General features: G+C 40.7%; 1 protein-coding gene across 2 annotated transcripts in view; it reads left to right on the plus strand.

Moving 5' to 3' along the window:
* fryl (furry homolog, like) overlaps positions 1-19603 on the plus strand; it is a 60052-nt gene that overhangs the window by 10823 nt on the left and 29626 nt on the right. The window contains exons 3-20 of one of the 2 annotated variants that reach the window (XM_058072183.2): positions 6790-7001; positions 7308-7361; positions 9629-9768; positions 9859-9955; positions 10489-10568; positions 10696-10776; positions 10855-11023; positions 11630-11722; positions 11840-11938; positions 13059-13160; positions 15486-15530; positions 18168-18271; positions 18356-18464; positions 18550-18636; positions 18701-18872; positions 18948-19080; positions 19155-19262; positions 19342-19579. In XM_058072183.2, coding sequence (XP_057928166.2) covers positions 6790-7001; positions 7308-7361; positions 9629-9768; positions 9859-9955; positions 10489-10568; positions 10696-10776; positions 10855-11023; positions 11630-11722; positions 11840-11938; positions 13059-13160; positions 15486-15530; positions 18168-18271; positions 18356-18464; positions 18550-18636; positions 18701-18872; positions 18948-19080; positions 19155-19262; positions 19342-19579 — 2123 coding nt within the window. Of the gene's footprint in view, positions 1-6789; positions 7002-7307; positions 7362-9628; positions 9769-9858; positions 9956-10488; positions 10569-10695; positions 10777-10854; positions 11024-11629; positions 11723-11839; positions 11939-13058; positions 13161-15485; positions 15531-18167; positions 18272-18355; positions 18465-18549; positions 18637-18700; positions 18873-18947; positions 19081-19154; positions 19263-19341; positions 19580-19603 lie in introns of those variants that run through there. The other variant, XM_078790094.1, reaches the window with a different exon arrangement.

Here is a 19603-nt window from a genome sequence, read left to right on the forward strand (position 1 = left end):
CATTACTCCAGAAATCCAAAAGGCACTTGCTTCACAGCCAAGATACGATGGACCAGCAGTGTTCTTATTCAACCGGCGCTTGGCATATTGCTACAGAGATTTGCTGTAGGCATGCAACCTTGGCCACAAATCTGACCTAGAAGTCTAAATGATGAATGTTTTTGCTCAGCTCCGTGCTCATGACTTCAAGCTGTGCTTTCTTGCATCGAGTGTTTTTTTTTTAAATTGTGCGCACGAAATGGACAGTCTCATATTGTGTAAGCTAATTAATACCCATATACTGTACAATAATGACCTTTCAATTGAGACTCAAGCACACTGATGACTCATCATTTTTGTGCTGTTACTGCAGAGTGCAATGTCATGATTAAGATGGAGCCCAGTACAGTATAGATTTAGATCCCACTTGTGATTTGGTTTCTCAGACAGAAAAAGAAAAATCACAACCAGCTTTGGCGACTTAACTGTGGTACTAAACAACAACAAAAACTGCTGTGTGCGGAGTTGTATACTGTGCGCTTGTTTGTTTTATACAATGTTATTTGCACTTGGTATTTGTTGAAAGGGTTGACACCTAATATACAGTATGTACAGTGATTTGCCTTGTTTGACAATGCTGCTCACTGTCTTTGGTCATCTGCAGCCTTCACATTTCAAACTGAAGGGAACCAAATCAGTGATTTTTAAAAAGCGTTGGGCAGTTTGGTTGGTAAAAAGTTGTTTTTTTTTTTTTAATTGGAGGAAAACTTTTGTGTGTGAACACAGCCATAGACTTGATGTAAGTAGTTGATATATAACATGCTAGAGTAGCAATGGAGTGTAGCTTTAGTACCGGATAGATAATTTTAAACCTCCCAGAGTAAACTAGTGTTTAAAACACTAGTGTGCTCACATAACATGACAAATGTTCGACAAGTGAGTAAGCAGAGTAAAATGATGTTACTATGGTGTGAAGTATCTATTGCTACTGTGATACACTTAATTTGGAAGTGGCAGTGTGCGAGTTAGGATTGGAACTGCACATTAAATGTTTGCGCATGCTATAAACCTTGCAGTCTAAACTGGCCTTGGTTTTTCCACTTGTCACTCCTTAGCTTCGGTGGGTGAGATGTGAGATGCTTTTTTTAATGAGTGCAGTGTTAATGTCCAAGCAGAAGCTGTAGTAATTCTACGTTTGATCAAACTCACTTCAGATTTGTCAGATCAAAACACGATTGCTGCATAAGACTTCAAAAGATGATAATGTATTAGCGTCTATGAATCCCTGATTCAGCACTCAAAGCATCACAACAGCTGTGGTTCTTTTAGTGTGAATAAACCTAATTTAGTGCAGTCTGAAATCTATTTTACTTGTACTTTAAATTGGACTTTAATTCTTTATATATATTTATTGATGCTAACGCTGGTGTACAAAACACAACACGATGTGCCTGCGTGGTGCACACAAAGCCGCACTGGCATGCTCTGCTAAACTAAGCTAGCACAGCAAGCTTCCATTGACCCTCCCTAAGAGGAGGTTTTCTGCCCATGTTTGCTGCCAAATCTGGTCTTGTGGACCATCTATTAGAGCAATTAATGGCTGAGCAATGTGCCGAGGATACGTATGTTTACAATGCAGTTTGTCTGGATTTTGCTCACCATTATGGCAACCAAACCTGCAAAGGGCATAATACGGAAGTGGATGCTGACTTGACAGCCCAGTTCAATACTAGTGTCGTTGATTGTGTGAGGTTATTACCAGTGTCTCTCCATCAGAAATGCAGAAAAAGTGCACCGATATCATTGTTGTAGTTTATATTTGTGTTTTTTTCCAACATTTTGCCAGCTTAAATTCCTATATCACCCTTGTTTCAGTTGTAAGTAGTAAACCGGGAGTAACTCATCAGAGTCTGAGCATGTTGCTATACACAATAACACAATTGTCAGTGCCACGGCACACAAACATTAGCTGTGAGTCTTTTGGCGGTTAAAAAAAACAGGACTCACAGTCCTGCATTCCAAGCGTGTGTGTGATTGTGCTGTTGTTTCTGGTTGTCCTGACAGTGGAAGTGAGCGGGCCGCCGGGAGGGTTTTTATTTTAACTGTGACAAGGTGGAGCTGCTGCACTAATAGTTGTGTAATCCTGTGTTTCCTAAGTGCAGCCGTGGAAGAGTGGCGTTTTACAGTCAGCATATACTTCTACCAGCAAAGTAGTAAAAGGAAGGACAAAGTAATGCTATTTTTTAATGCAGAAAACCCAAGGAGCTTGTCTGATTAACACTCTGCTACTGGTATTCTAATGCAGGGGGGTCTGGTTTTTCTGACTAAGTTCAACTGCAGGAACACCACTTTTGGACAAATAGGAATTCTATTTGGGTGTGTTAAATAGAGCACACAAAAAACTAAAACCAAGCTCTCTGAAGCACTGTGGAAATGGGCTCAGGATGTTCATAGTGGTGTCACAAGACGAGGACCATGCACGATATTGGCATAGTCATGAAAACTTGACCATATTTTAACATTACTTTTCTTTTTTTCAGAGGTCTTTTTATTGCTGCTTTTCAAGTGTACAAAACCTGCATCCCTCCCCTGGGCCAGTGAGCCATTTAACCTATTATTCTTTAGCAGGAATAAATAGGAAATGGATAAAAAAAAATACATTAAATTGTAAAGTTGAAGTTCACTCTCACAATGATACAACCATGATGCTGCGATCAATAGGGATCTAAAACACCTTACAATTTAAATAGGGTTAGGTGATATGGGCCTTAGCATGTACTGTATCATTATATTTTGTATCATGATATTTTTTAAAGTGCTGTGTTGAGTGTCCAAAGTAAGCTAGTTTATTCCAGTTTTTCAGGGCAGCTGCGTTCACAACATTGGATCCACTGTCAGTAGTTGCACACACTTGTTTCTTCTCATCTGCAGTCAAGCAAAACATGTATTTGACCACCCTTGTTTCTTCTGTTTATTTATCTATTTTAATGCCTGGTACAACTAAAGGTACATTTGTTTGGATAAATATAATGACGATAACAGTAATAGCTCATAAGAGTTTAATTTAAGAGCTGATGTCTAGCAATTTCTTGATAATAACCAAAATCACGTAAGTTCTTACACCAACAGCTTTAGCCTTTATTCCTGGAGAAACACCCTCAACTAACTTGCATTGGTATCAACTGTGTGTTCCTCCTGGAATAAGCTTGTCTGGGGTTGGGATGACTTCAAAGTCCATCTTCTGTTTATGCATTGGACCTTGAGGCTAACATTACAGAGCATATTACTGTACTGTATTACAGAGGTATCGCCCAGTTTACCAACAATTGCAGTGCACCGTATTGCAGAGTATTGGTGCCTCACATTTACCACAGAATTGTCCAGCGGTGGCAGAAAAAGCAGAGCAAAAATCAAAAGAGAGAAAGAATTGAAAAAATGAAAGTGTTTGGTTTTGATAGAACACATACTATCTGTCATACATATAGTAGCCGAGCGCCTCAACAATATTTTGGCATGACGGTCCACTACACATTTTGCACAACCGCTCTTATTTCCAAAAACTATGGGTAATATACATTACTGCCCTCTATGGGACTGGAGTGGAACTGTAAAATAGGAACTGCACTTGCGGTCTTTGATAATGTGGATAAGCCATATGCACATACTGTATGTTGCTTAAAACAAGCTAGCCACAAAATAGCATCATACTCATCATATTGCCACTGTTGGAAGAGAATGTTTGAAAGGCCACAAATGACCAGCATATAGAGCAGGGCCCTGTACCTATATGTGGGTGGGGCCAAAATTATGACAGCAGCTACTTCAAATATGGTTGTGTCTCTTCCAGCCATCCTACTGTCCAAATCCTTTGTGTTTTATGTGTGAGGATTTTGGATTATAGTTGAAAGGAACCATGCAGAACATTCCAAAATGATATTGAAGAAATTGTTTCTGTTCCCATTAAGTTACTTTTGCAAAACTGGATTTTCTGAGTTGACCATTGTCAAAAAAAACAAGACTCAAGACTCATTCACTCATTCATGCACATCAAACCAAGCTTCTCTCTCACTTTCGCTCACTAAAAAAAAATCAATAAAAATAAAATCATTTGCTATTGTTATTGTTAGCATTAGCATGTTTGTGTGTGTGTGCGACAGTCCAGCTTGGCCTGAGGTGGGAGAAAGATTAGGATGTGCACGGCACTGATTGGTTATTAGGGAAAGGCTGGCTATGTGACCTCATCGGAGCACAGTAAACAAAGAGGGGGAGGCTTGAAAGCCTTTCTGTGCTGCTGGACACCAGTGGTGCTTCACACACTACTTCAGGGATGCTCACACTTTTTCAGCCTACAAGCTACTTTTTAAAATGACCAAGTTGACATTATAATTATATTTAATATGGCAATAAATCACATCGAGTTAGAATTGGCTATCAAACATTACCGATATACAAGAATTGAATATGGTTATGCAAAAGACAATGCAGCTGACGTCAGGGCAACATATTATAATATATATATATATATATATATATAAATATATATATATATATATATATACAAAATAAATTAAAAAAATATATATCAAAGGTTTCAGCAAGGGGCACATTTTCCGTTACATCATGAATAACGCTGTAAGAAGCAGACGTGTAGAAACACTTATTTTTGTGGTTGACTTCATGACGTGACGCAAATCCATCAAGCAATGCACTTTTTTTTTTACATAACTAGCAGCTACAAGTGAAAAGTGAACAGATATCTTTCGTTATAGATATATGCATCTTACCGCTCAAAAGATTTTCCATAATCTGAATAATATAGATGGAAGTTGCATGTCTGCGTTTAGCTTGAAATGCCGCAGGGGGTGCAAGATTGAATCAGGAGGGGAGCTTAATGTCAGTTGACTGATGTCACATGACAACTACAAATTGATGTTTACGTGATCGACCCAATCTACCTTGGTGATCTACTGGTAGCTCTCGATCAACATGATGGGCGCCCCTGCACTACATCCTTGAAGAAGATAATCCAAATAAACCAGCTTAAAATCAATTTCTGTGTTTTTTTTCTACTAGTGTGCAATTTACTTTATTCTATATTTTAGTTAAATGTGAAGTCAAAGCTTCATCAATTCCTGCATAAATTCACCCTGATCTATTTATGTCAGTGCAGTATCTTTTTAATTAATTTGTGCAGACTGCTTGGTCCATATATACTGTAGATGTCACCATAATTTGCATGTTTTAGATTTTTTTTGCTAGATTCAAATCATGTGAGGAAAATTTTCAATGCATGTACATGAGTGTGACTGTGGGAAGGACAGAAACGGAACCAGACTCTTCCTGCAAGGCTCAATGTTGCTGTTCGCAGTTCTCTTGCAGCCAATGTGGGCTTAGACTGGAGGTTGTCCCACAGCTGTACCATAATTCTCACACACACTATTCAAAGTTATGGCTTTGAAACCTGTCCGTACGACAATACATTTTGTGAAGGGGTGCTTTCAATGCTGTTTTCATAAAGTCTATTGAATAGCAAGTGGACAATGTTTGTTGTCTGCAAGGTCTTTTGAGAAGTGTATTTCTAGGCAACTTTGATTGCATTGTTATCACACAATAATTCATTGAAATGATCCTTCACTCTAAATCTTGGCTGCACTGTGCGTGTTTTTGTTTAGCGTCAAATTATATCAAATGAGTCTGATAAGCGATTAATAAAGATTCTCTCTCTCTGACTTTAATAGACAAGCAAGTGTAAGAATAGCACTGAATGTGCATATTTTCCTGTCAGCCACACGTTGCTTGCATTATTTGAATAAGGCAAACCAATGATGAATTTCACATGCAAAATGCACACCTGTGCTCGGTGCTAATGCTGATCATTGCAAGACTGCACGTCTAAATAAAGTAAATCAATCAAATTCCAGCGTTTTCCCTACCATTATAATGGTGATTTTAGTCTATTTTTTATATGACTACATTTCATTAGATGTAATTCAAGGTTACTGTAACAATTTGGTTGTGTTGTACATTGTGTTGATTTTTGAGGCCACATAGTGCCAGGAGAACATTGTTGGAAACATTTGTGTGGAGTTTTCTCTGGATACTCCAGCTTCTTTCCACATTCCAAACTCACCTTATGCCATACATTACATTATTGATACATTTTTTTCATTAATGTAATGATAAAAATGTATCAATAATGTAAAGTAGTAATGTAAAAGTAAAAAGGCCTATATACAAACTCTTTTAACACAGCTTGTGCCTTTTATACAGCATCCAGAGTTAACTTGTGCACTGGTCATAATGACATACTGCTTAGATACAGATTGTGACGTCTCTTTCACACAGCAGTTGTACTGTCTCTGTAATGGCACTGATGCTAACATTCATTCATTTATTTTCTACCACCTCACGAGGGTCGCGGGGGTGCTGGAGCCTATCCCAGCTGTCTTTGGGTGAGAGGCAGGGTACACCCTGGGCTGGTTGCCAGCCAATCACAGGGCACATATAGACAAACAACCATTCACACTCACATTCATACTTATGGACAGTTTGGAATCAACTGTCCATAATTTTTCTCACAGGATAATAAAGTACACAAATCTGTCTTGTCGGTGCCCCTCACACAGACCAGCAACGCAGGGGAAAAAGCCATCTTTTAGAGACAGAGTGAAAGGGGCTTATTTGATTACAGCAAGTATACAACATTCCATACTTTGGACAACATTTTTCCCCCTCTGCGTCTGACCTTGCTGGCACGACACTTGCCTCACTATTATTCTCTGACCTCTGAACCCCTGTCTTTTCCCTCAGCAGCTTCAGTGCCAGTCAGCGGCAGCGTGAATAGACGCCGCACCCCCTCGTTGGTGACTCCCCTAGCTTGGGAAAAACACAACCTCGTCGCCATGTCGAGCATCACCATTGACCCCGAGCTCAAGCCGGGGGAGTTTGTCATCAAAAGCCTGTTTGCCGAGTTTGCTGTGCTGGCCGAGAAGAAGATCGAGATGGTGATGGCTGAACCGCTGGTGAGTTTACAACTAACTGCCACATCATAAACTGAGTGATATGAAAGGGAGCAGTTAGTGGAGGCCCGTTATGTTTATGTGTCAATTAATTGTTAACAGACTGGATTGCTTGTCCTGAGAAACAGTGGCTCACTTGTTTCACACTGAAACCTCAAGTTTGTTTTCTTTCTGAAACAATTTCTTCTACTGGAGGTTCTAGAAACATAGTATTCCGGGGGTTAAGTACTGTCTTACTTCCCTCACCACTGTTGTGTGACACCATGTTGATATTTTAACTAATAATACCCTTGTCTGTTCCTATTTCAGGAGAAACCTCTGTCCCGGTCCCTCCAAAGAGGGGAGGATGCACAATTTGACCAGGTCAGTGTGGTTTATAAATGTAACTCTTCCCAACTGGACCCAAAAGAAGCTCCATACGGCATTTCAGTGTTTGTGTGCAGTGTTTGAATCCCTACTTCCAGCCAATCAATGCCCCATTCAGTGGCCCATCATCAGTCCCCTCATCTGTATGGTGTGCAGAAGGCTCTTTACAATGGGGCCTACTGCAGTGCTTTGTTCAGCACGACACAAGGCGGGTGGGGATATATAGCGGTACTGCAACCGATCCAGCTGGTCTCAGTCAGAATGGGAGGGGGAAATGGGCACATAGAGCGTGGAACCGCTGTGTCATCCTCAGCAGTAAATCAGCACCGGGTGCTGGAGTGTGACTGGTTGACTGCTCGGCGCCACAAGGGGGCAATGGGCGGGGCACGGTTGTGTAACTCTGCTCTGGCCGACATCCACGGCCCACGCCCTGACTGCTTGCCCGCTGACCAACTCCTGCCACGTCTTATCTTACTGTCCAGACTGCTAAAACACCAAGCTCCTGTTTTCGCTTGTTTCTAACAAGCGCTGATACTGTTACACTGTGACAGTGGCTCTCGTGATCTGCCACTGATGGAGTTGATGTGATGATATACAGTAGCACAGTTATTCTGCAATCCACAGAGCTACGGCAGTAGTGACAGCACACACTGATGGGCTGTTTGTTGTCAATAGCTGCATTGGTTGGGGTTGTGGTTCACTCTGTGTGCCACTCACTTATTGAATCATCACTTTGGCTGAACAAAACTATTGGAACATTATTTGGTTGTGTGTGTGGGGGGAGGGTTCAGTCGTTTTTGTGTTTTTTTTTTTGCAAAAATGTTAAGTTCAAATTTGAGTTCAAATGATAACATTTCAGTTGGCAAAGTTCCGTTTGTTTACACTATGATGCAATAATATACAGACCTGATCAAAATCTTAAAACCAGCTGATAAATTGCCAGAATATGCATTTAGCACATTTGTACTTTAATTAGGTTTTAAGTAAAGCTACAATATACAAAAGAAAGAAGTGGTAGTGAGACAAAGAACATTTGCAACTTGCAATTAAAAAAAACAGTGAAATAGGATCCACAGCATTACGCAACAAAAAAGTCAAGTGGTAGACATGAAAAAATTGTGGGGTTGTCAAACGGAGGACCGTTACGTGCAGATGTTCCAGCAGGCATCCCTCATCATTGAGGGCCCTCGTCTGTGTGGTAACAGCTGGGTTTTTCAACAGGACAACACTATAGTTCACAATGCTCGCTTGACCAAGGACTTCTTCAGAGAGAATACCATCACTCTTTTGGACCATCTTGCATGATTCCATGATTTTAAATCCCATAGAGAACATTTGGGGGTGGATGGCAAGTGATGTTTCTAAAAATGGCCATCAGTTCCAGACAGTAGATGCCTTTCGTGAAGCCGTCTTCACCACTTGGAACAATGTTCCCAATAGCCTCCTGGAAACAAGCATGCCCAAACCAATTTTTGAAGTGGTTAACGAGAACGGTAGAGCTATTCATTACCGAGTCCTACTGGGAAATGTTTTTGTTCTGGTTTGGAGAGTTTTTTTTTGTCATTTTTTGAGTGATGATGTTAAACCTTTGGTCATCTAATGAACAGCCTATTTCACTTTAATTGTTGTTTTTCAATAAATTACTTTTTCAAAGTGCTTTTTGTGACACACACTTATTCACGACTAAGGCAAGGGAAAAAAATCCAAACCTATATGGCCCTGTGTAAAAAAAAAAAAAAAAGAAGTGATTTCCCCCTTGTTAAAGCATAACATAACTGACATGAATTGAGATCTATCAATCTGGTAAAGGTTATAAAGCCATTTTTGAAGCTTTGGAACGCCAGTGAACCACAGTTAGAGCCAAATGGTGAAAACATGGAACAGTGGTAAACCTTCCCAGGCACAGCTGGCCACCCAAAATGAGTGCAAGAGTGCAGAACCCAACTGAGCACCTGTACACAGTATCCTTAAGCAGAAGGAATAAAGGTAGAGGAGTGCAAGGTGTCTTAACATCAACATCAACACCAACTCCACCAGTGATGTCATCATGTACAAGGATCCCAGTAACACCCTGTGCAGCTCTGGTGAAGTCCATGCCCAAGAGGATTAATACAGTGCTAGATAGTAACAACTTATAATGGACTACTCAAGTTGTTGCTGACATTTTTGTGACATGCTGTATGCCTACTTTGAACCGCAATCACTGTATGTTCTATGTGTGCTACTAAATAATAACCAACCGTTATTGTTCTACTATTTTCCAGTTAATAAGCTCTATGAGCTCAATAGCCGAACACTGTTTGCCCTCCCTGCTGCGTACACTGTTCGACTGGTACAGGCGGCAGAGTGGCACTGAAGACGAGTCCTACGAGTACAGGCCTCGTTCCAGCACAAAGTCCAAAGGGTGAGCTCAAGCATTATCATCAGTCTTTATTTTATGATGGGATTCATTTCCTTTCTTGTCTACGGTGTTTACATTGTCCTTTTTTTGCAGGGATGAGCAGCACCGGGATAAAGATTACCTGTTGGAGAGGAGGGACTTAGCCATAGATTTCATTTTTTGCCTTGTGTCAGTGGAAGTTCTCAAACAGGTGAACTGTCTGCTCTACTTTAAATGCTGTTTTTTGCATTTTCCCATCAATTATTTCCCATTTGGCTTATAACTACACCTGTAAGAATTAAGGAAATGGAATGGGGAGTGTGTTATAAGGTTTCCTCAGTTGAGAAACTAGCATTGAGCATTAATGATACAAATTATACTATTAGTAGATGAGTAATTATTAGAAAGAAGTGTTGCTCTGGGTGTGCTGTTTTCAGTTCATCCTGGCATTGTAAGTATATTAAATGCTTTATTGTTTAGGAATGTACTGTACTGTTGTTACTGAGGCTTTCGCCCACTTGGGTGCCTCGTAAATCAACACTTCCACCATTTTCAGAGCCGCCTTTTGGTGCACGTCCAAAAAAGACAGTCCAAATTTGAGCAACATTCTGAAAGCCGTACCCCGGAGACCAGTGCTAACTTGCTCATGGCTCTGCTGCTGAATGAAATGAAGTGTCGCAATATGAAAAAAAAAAAAATCTATCAGTCCTACTAATAAGACCAATTTGTCGATGTTTGTCACAGATTCCTCTTCATCCGGTGCCAGATGCTTTAGTGCACGAAGTTCTAAACCTGGCGTTTAAGCACTTTAAACACAAAGAGGGGTAAGTTAGTGTGCATGGTGGTGCTGGATTATTGATGACCTCATCAATTCACAGAAGCCCACTCTCAAAAAGCTCCTGTTTTCTGTTTCTCGTCATTGACATTGCACAACTTTATTTTATATTTTAGATACTGTGGACCCAACACAGGAAACGTGCACATCATTGCAGACTTGTATGCCGAGGTCATCGGCGTTCTCACACAGTCTAAGTTAGTGCATTTTGCTGTCTTGAAGGTGAGGTGTCACGTTTTGAATGAGTGTTAATGCTTGCTCGTTTGTGTACCCAGGTTTCAAGCAGTGAGGAAAAAATTCATCACCGAGCTGAAAGAGCTGCGGCAAAAAGAGCAGAGTCCTTACGTTGTCCAGAGTATCATCAGCCTCATCATGGGAATGAAGTTCTTTCGGGTCAAGATGTATCCCGTGGAGGATTTTGAGGCTTCCTTCCAGTTCATGCAGGTACATTTACAGATGCCTATGAATGCACACATAATGCAGCTGATGAGTTTATTTGCCAAGTCGCACCAGACGTTACTTTTATTGCTTCCCCTTTGTTCAAAGCCGGTAGCTTGGGGTAGCCGCGGCTCATAAAACCTGATAAGTAGCAGCCACAGTACTTGCCAAAAAGTACGTGTCTTTGTAAGATTTGGGGGGGAAAGAGCTGTGAGCACAGAGGTAGTTTTTCCATGAATCTCTCTACAAAGCACCGCTTGTCGCCTCGTAACTGTGCTAATGAAGCGTATTGTGGTTTATGTTCTCATTTCATCTTGCCTTGCTTTAAAATGGTGTTCAACAGCAACCCGGATGACTGTGAAGGAGCTTTGTTTTATGCTGAGAGTTGAAAACATCAGAAAGCCAGCTTGATTTTAAATATTGTTTCATTGTGATAGCTCCCAAGGCAGAAAACAATCCATAGCCATCACAGAAACTGGACTAACGTTGACAGAGAAAAGCTTGGCTTGACTTTCCCATTGGCTTCTATGTCTCCCTACATTTTTACATTTTTTCATATGCAGTTCTTATCATATATTGCGTAAACTGATCCTGTCCCTGATGTTTTCTCAGGAGTGTGCCCAGTACTTCCTGGAAGTCAAGGACAAAGACATAAAACATGCTCTTGCAGGCCTCTTTGTGGAGATCCTCATCCCCGTCGCCGCTGTGAGTGAAGCCAGTTCGCTTTTGTTTGTTCTCCTTTCTCCATATGAATGCATCTCTGCTGAGTGTAATTGTGTTACTACTTCATCCCCTTGGTAATAATCTAGCCTTTGTCCTCAGGCGGTGAAAAACGAAGTCAACGTGCCGTGCCTGAAGAACTTTGTGGAGATGTTGTACCAGACCACGTTTGACCTCAGCTCCAGAAAGAAGCACTCTTTGGTCAGTAAGACAAGTAACTTTCATCTATCTTAGAAATATTAGGCTTTTTAACTGAAGGATATTTTATTGAATTAGAGATGGGGCCATGCTTAATTCACTTATCGGAAATCTATGAGCCACCGTAGCCAAAAGAGTATCGGTGTACATAGCTGTCTCCACACTTGTACTACAGCCATTCTCCACACTTGTGCTACACACAGTCATGCGCATTCCACCTGACACGTTCATGGCCACACAAAACAGACATCACAAATTGTGAACAGTTTACAAAACTTTCAGGTTGCTACAATATCATACTTCCCTGTAGAGAGGAGTTTAAAACAGCCTCTTATAAAATCAACAGTAGTGTTAGTGTAGCAATCCAAAAGTTATGTATGATGTTTATACTTCTGTGTTGTCTGACTTTCCATAAAGTCATGAACGCATCAGGCTGAGCGCTTGTGTGGACACAGTTACTGATTTTTTTTCTTGCTGCATTTGCTGATACACTTTTGGGAAGGCTGCATATTAAAGCAAATAGAGCTCTGGAATGGGAATTGTATCGGCATTGACAGATATCCAAATTTAGGTCTTATGATCGGATCGGAAGTGAGGGCATTGCTAGCTTGAATGGCAATTTTTACTGCACGGTACCTACTCAGCTCTACCATTTGGACAACATAAGCCAAACCACCAAACTACTCTCTCTCCTTTGAATTAAAATACCATGGGTTCTGCAGTATTATACTTTCCACGCTGTTGCTGCGGTCCCTTTTGCCCAAAGGCTCCTCTAAAATAAAATACATTATTGGTTTGCCTTAACTCTGAATGCTGCAGTATTGAACACCACCATCTCCACTTTTCTGCAGCAGCTACATGCCTAGCTGCCCTTCCCGCCAAATTAAACCACCTTGTAACTGTGCCTGATCTCAGGACACAACTGTATTAAACTCCACAGGCTCCACTTTACGGTCCGTTCCCTCTATCTTCTCTAAAATAAAAATTGTCGACAAATATGTGAATACAGGAGAGCTTTATTTTTCCTCTGCTTTTTGTTTTTTTCATCCCACAATGATTTTGTGTTCCTACTCAGTGTCTTGATATTTATTTGTTCTTTTTTTTAACCCCTTTCCACACCCAGGCCCTGTATCCCTTGGTGACATGCTTGCTGTGCGTTAGCCAGAAACAGTTCTTCCTCAACAACTGGCACATCTTCCTCCAGAACTGCCTCTCACACCTGAAGGTAACGCCTCCACGAGCCCATTACATAGTTTGCGCTCTGTAGAGTGTCACAAGAGGCGCACAAAGACTGTAGTCTGCAGACGTATTAAGGGAGCCATACTTGGCTTGACAATGCCTAATTCAGTTTGAGTCCTCATGACTGCAGTTACGTAATCCTGCAATGGCATTTTGATTGATAGAAACCAACCACATCATCTTTTTTTAACCATCAGTGTTTGTCATTGCTGGAAAGAAATGTTTTGATGGTTGACTTTATGCTGCTGCTTATTGATGAAGTCGCTTTGATTGTGAACGGTGTGCTCTGTGGTTCTCTGTCTGAATATCATGTTCTTTCCCTCCCATTGTGGACCACCAGATCTGTACAGGAATAGCACTTGATAGGATAATGGAGTTTTTGTTTGAGGGGAAAACACATGATTCCTTGCTCAAAAAGGACAAAACACAGTCATCTAAACTTAAAAGCTGTGGTTTATGGCCACTAAGCTAAACACAATTTGGTAACTTTGAAACTCATAACTAAAAACTGTGTGGATTTTCAACCTCGAATTGAATTTCCAAGTGCTGTTTTTACTCAGGTCTGTTTATGCCTCTTTGGAAATCAATGAAACTAGATCAAGTCTTATCTTGTTTCCTATATTCTCACCGACTGAATCACAGATTTCAATGACTGTCATTTCCGCTCTACCTTTTGATCAGGGATGGTTTGAACTTGTGATGGATTTGTTGTCCTTCTGTGTCTCTGTGATGGTGGTTGCAGATATTTTAGACTGTCTTCTGTTGTTCCACCGTTGTGATCTTTGCAGAGACCCTTCATTTGACAGTCTCCCTGGACACTTAGACTGATGTGCATTCTGTATTTGTGATCATTTTTGGGGTTGTGTGTTGTCACTGCATTCATGATTTTTATATTTCTCATATTTAAAAAAAAAAAAGCAACAGTACCAATATGTCGAAACAACATCTTATGGCAGCTAGTTGGACTAATAATCTAATGACTGAGTCATTAGGATTGGCTTGATGCCACATATTCACCCCAAATACAAACAGTACAGTGACTTCTTATTCTACCCCTTAACAATGTTTATTTTTCCAATGTTTTTTTCATCAGAAGAATATCCTCAGATCTCAAACTTACCAAAATAAAATTGAGCATGACAAACCGTGTGACCCAATAAAAATGGATCCATGGTCCATTTTGGGTCTCCACCCTCAGTTTGGGGGAATCCTTACATTACATTCCTATGGACGTACACTGCTTGAAATGAGATGTTAAACTACATGGCCCCCATTACACAAATCTTTGTTGGGGGTGCTTGAGAGGCGGGGAATACTTTCAGAAATAGTGCAGTCCTGCCAACATGTATGAATTTGTAGTACTCGGCATGCAATCTGACTTGAATACACTTGTATAATTCACCGCTCTCCATTTTGTTGCATTTCGCTGGTTTCAGTTTCGAGTTCAGTCAGTACAGTACAGATAAATAAATAGATTTTTTTTAATCAGTTGAGACTATTGTCTCAATAGACAAAAAGTTGTCACATGTCTAAATCCTGAGAATAATCTAACTTTCATTCAACCAACATACCAAATCAATGAATTCCTTAATACTTGCCGCTAAGGTCAAACATCAAACATCCTTATTTGCCATTTTGAGTTCAATGCCTCGCTTTTCCCAGAAAGTCAGGCATTGTCATATATTGAATTGTCAGCATCGTGCCAAAAACACATGAAAATATTTGGGTGGCCATTGTGTCTCCATGCCAGGATGGAAAGGCATTTGTTTGTGCTGGGAATGTCAAGACAAGGATCTTGTGGAGAACAAAAGAACAAAAAAAAGGGCTGCATGAAACACAAATGGGTCTTTCATGGTATATTCAATACAGGTTTAAAACAGTTAATTCAATTTATTACGTTAATTAAAACTCAATTAAAATCTACTCACGTTGATAATACTGCATTTGGTGTAATATGCATTGTTCGCCTTGTCCCGCCCCCTCCAATATTTTCTTTTAACATACTTGAAATTTGCTTTCTCCCTCTGTATGTGTTCCACTCACCTCTACTTTGTTTGTGTTTATCTGAGTGATTGGCAGGCCACAACACATCATGATTAGTTTTTACAACTAAGTGATCACATGTCAGGTCGTATAGTTACTTCAATTTTTTTTCATAACTTGCATGTTTATATAGAGCATATATAGTGTATGTGTATGTATGTATGTGTGTGTGTGTGTGTGTGCATGCCCCACAACACCCAAACCCTCCCATTTTTTGCCTGCTGTCATTTTTGTTTTATCTTTTTTTTCTCACGTCGACCCGCTCCAGATGCCGTCTAACAACAGCATCCGAAAGCAGATTGAGACACTGCAGGTGAGTTGCTATTGCGTCATGCCCAGATGACCCGCTCACAAACGGGTTAGTGGGACAGGTGTTCCGAAGCGTTGATATCATAAAATTGATCATTTACAGTACAAAGATTGCACAAATGATGACTCTTGTGTCATTGTTGAGAAATTAAACATGATCTCATGATGTCTGCTTGTTCGCTGATGGTTCATCAGAAATTTGCTGATTGCAATTAGATTGCATAAATGCTATGGTCCAGTGTGTCATCTGCATCAGAACCAGGCCACAAATATTCTTTTGCCAATACAATACTGTTTCATTCAAGACAACATTTATGTATTTATATTTAGATTTTATATTGATTATACTGTATTGTTTTTTTTATTTTATTCTGTATTTTTAAATATTTTTTGACCCGATTTGTCTGTAATAGACGCCGCACCCCAAGTATTTGCCATGTGCGTTGTCCACTTAAATGAAGGAATGCCATTCTTCAAAATAAATATCGTAAATGCTATAATTATATAGTGGGTGACTATTTACTCCTCCACAAAGAGGACGTGGTGTTAATTGGTGACTTGGAGTGACGCTTTAAACCTATTTTATGCTTTCTGCATTCTCTAGTCCGGTGTAGACAAATTACGTAATTTCTGCACTCACCCCAGCAGTTATATGGCAGCCTGCCCTGACACAGAAGTTTAAGCATGAAGAAACACTGTAACAAAGTTGTGTTTTAAGTCACGTTGTTTGTTTATGATTTTCTTTTGCCGTGTTCAGCATGCCTTTTGTAAGCACATTCTTCTGCCGGGGTACAAATGGTGGGAAGAATGACCAAGATGGTCATTCCTTTTCTGTCACAGCAGCAGATAAATACAACACAATTCATTTTCTTCAAGAAGTCGACTCATACTTGTGTTGCTATGTTGGAAGTCGAGTAAACTGTGGCAATCCTCTTCTGCTCGAGTTTGGTATGGTGGTAGATGTGTGTTTTCGATACACTGCCCCCTGCAGTTTGGAGCAGGCTCCGCTCGGCGTATAATAAAGTATAAATTCACACGGTCTCTTTTTCACTCGGCTCATTTGTGCAGAATATGTAACACTGCCTTTAATTCCTAAGTTTGAGGCCTTATTTTCTGTTAAAAAAAAATCTGTGATTTAGAGTGCATAAGAAAGTGGACAGGAAAACATTGCCCATCACAGCAGCATCAGAACCGATGTTGTAATAACAGTAAGGACCAAACTCAGCCAGCTTAAATACAGAGCATATGTTCATTGTAAATAATACAGACAGCATTTTTATACCGCATGAAGAGGTAGATAAATCTGCTTGATGCTGACAACTCATTATGCCTAAAATGCAGCTACTCCAATCACGTGGAGTTGAGAAAACATTTGGAGGTTGCTCATAGCCACGGCTGTTAATGTCAACGTGTTTTGTCATTGTGCTAACCACAGATCCTGGTGGTTATTTACTTTTGTAGACCATGTGCCCAGTGACTGTTGAAGACTGATTGAATAGAATAGAATAAAGTTAATTTATAGTCTTTTTCTTATGAACCCACTGCAGTTCAGTAATAAAGGCCCTTGGACACTCTTAGGTCACATTTTTATTGGTGGTTTGTACATTTGTACATCCCTCCACAGTATACACTGTTGACCCATTGTGGCCAAACAATGTTTCTTTTCAATATTGTGTATGAGAGACAGAGATCTCCTCTTTCTTTTTGCAAACATCTTGTTCTCATGGTGTGTTCATCCAGCTTGTTTGGCAAACGGGGTTGACATTTGCGTGAAAGAACCCAGTGGAAATACCATGTGCATGAAAGCACAGTGATGAGTGTAGCCATGCATGTACTGATCAGGTCTGTTCGGCTACATCCGTCGACAAGCTCTCTTGAGTCAGATTAGAGGAGCTCATGTCCACAGGCTTGCCGTTGGGCTTTATGGTGAAAGATTTGACTCTTGTTATGCTGCTTAAGTAATTCAGAGGCATTCCATCATTAAATTTTTTTAACATGCTAAAGCTGCTGTTTACTTGTGGTGTTTTTTTCCTACATCAGGCCATCAAGGTAAAACTTGTACAACAATTATTTGAATCAGTTGGATTATTTGAGCAGGCATTTTCAAATTGTGAGCCTGACCTCCCTTGGAAGGCAATTAAGAAAGGAAAGGAATTAAGAAACAAAACATCATTTTCAAACCTGCTAAGATTGTTAAAATAGTAGAATTGTCAAAATAGTAGAACATTGGACCAAATGTGATAACATCTTTTCTCTGGCAGTTGGGGAGGTTCCAACTATGTTATATTCTCTGAGGGGAAGCTCAATGTGTCATATTTGTGCTAGCGCCTTTGAGTATTGCATTAACGATACATAAATATTGATCTGCCTTTTTCTATACACACCACTGCAAAAATAATTAACTGAAGCAATTAAGTTTTGGCTAACAAGCTAGTTTGTCTTACCAGGCGCTTTTGATGGATAATAATATTTCTTATCTTAAGCGTTATGTACTAAAATCGGAGACATACTTCTTCAAATAAGCTAAACTTAATAATGACTTTTTAATTTTGTAAATCCCAATTGTCAGAAACCGGTTGCCAAATGTGTCCAGAAGAGATTTTTTTTGTTCTGCTCACTTGCTTCTTTTAACCTCCTGCAGAACAAAGACCCCAAAATGTCCAGAGTGGCGCTGGAGTCGCTCTACAGGCTGCTATGGGTGTACATTATCAGGATCAAGTGTGAGAGCAACACTGTCACACAGAGGTCAGTCACGCACATGCATGCATGCACGCACACACACACAAATTAAACCCACAACCAAATCTATTGTTTTGTTATTCCTCCTAGTCGACTACTCAGCATTGTTTCAGCACTTTTCCCCAAAGGCTCCCGCAGTGTGGTGCCCAGGGATACCCCCCTCAACATCTTTGTCAAAATCATCCAGTTCATCGCTCAGGTAACTCTACTGCAGGATTTTTTTTCCTCCTGATGTGGGTATTTGATGAATATATTTATTATTGTCGGCTGTGTTCGGATGTCAGGAAAGACTGGACTTTGCAATGAAGGAGATCATCTATGACCTCCTGTGTGTGGGCAAGTTCCACAAGACCTTCACTATCAATCCGGAGGTAAAACATTTTATATTGCATTATTTGTTTCTGTTATTAATTTCTTCATCCTATTTTTTTTCAGAGGATGAATGTTGGCTTGCGAGCTTTCTTGGTGATTGCGGACAGCCTGCAGCAGAAAGACGGCGAGCCCCCTATGCCCACCACCGGGATCATTATGCCCTCTGGCAACACGCTAAGAGTTAAAAAGATCTTCCTCAACACTACCCTGACTGATGAAGAGGCCAAGGTCATAGGTAGGCTTGACCTACCTTTTTGGGACACCCATACACGCAACACAGCGTCTTAACTCCACTCTCGGCTCTTTGTAGGCATGTCGCTGTACTACCCACAAATGAGGAAGGCCTTGGATAACATCCTGAGACACCTGGATAAGGAGGTGGGACGCTCCATGAGTATGACCAATGTACAGATGTCTAACAAGGAGCCAGAGGACATGATCACGTATGTGCCCGCCTTTGAGTCGGCATCCCAGCAAGTGTGGTTTTGTGTTTTTTAACTGGTCTCCTGTCTGACAGGGGTGAGAGGAAACCAAAGATCGATCTGTTCCGCACATGCGTTGCTGCCATTCCAAGATTGATTCCAGATGGCATGAGCAGACAAGACCTAATTGAGCTCCTTGCAAAGTAGGTCTCATTTTCAAACCTCAGCTCAGGAGCAGCTCTGGTCTACCATGTGCCTTCATGGCCTTCTCCCATCCCCCAGGCTGACCATTCACATGGATGAGGAGCTGCGTGGCTTAGCCTTCACTACTCTTCAGGCCCTCATGGTCGACTTCCCCGAATGGCGTGAGGACGTCCTCTCTGGCTTTGTATACTTCATTGTCCGGGAGGTGACGGACATTCACCCTACACTGCTGGACAACTCAGTTAAGATGCTCCTGCAGCTCATCAGCCAGTGGAGGCAGGCAGCACAGAGCAGCAACAAGAGCCACGATACCCAGGTCGGTCACGGACGCTTATGGCAT

This window comes from Doryrhamphus excisus, linkage group LG4 (assembly GCF_037039965.1).
Source record: "Doryrhamphus excisus strain RoL-2023G ecotype Guam linkage group LG4, RoL_Dexc_Guam_v1.1, whole genome shotgun sequence".
NCBI lineage: Eukaryota > Metazoa > Chordata > Actinopteri > Syngnathiformes > Syngnathidae > Doryrhamphus > Doryrhamphus excisus.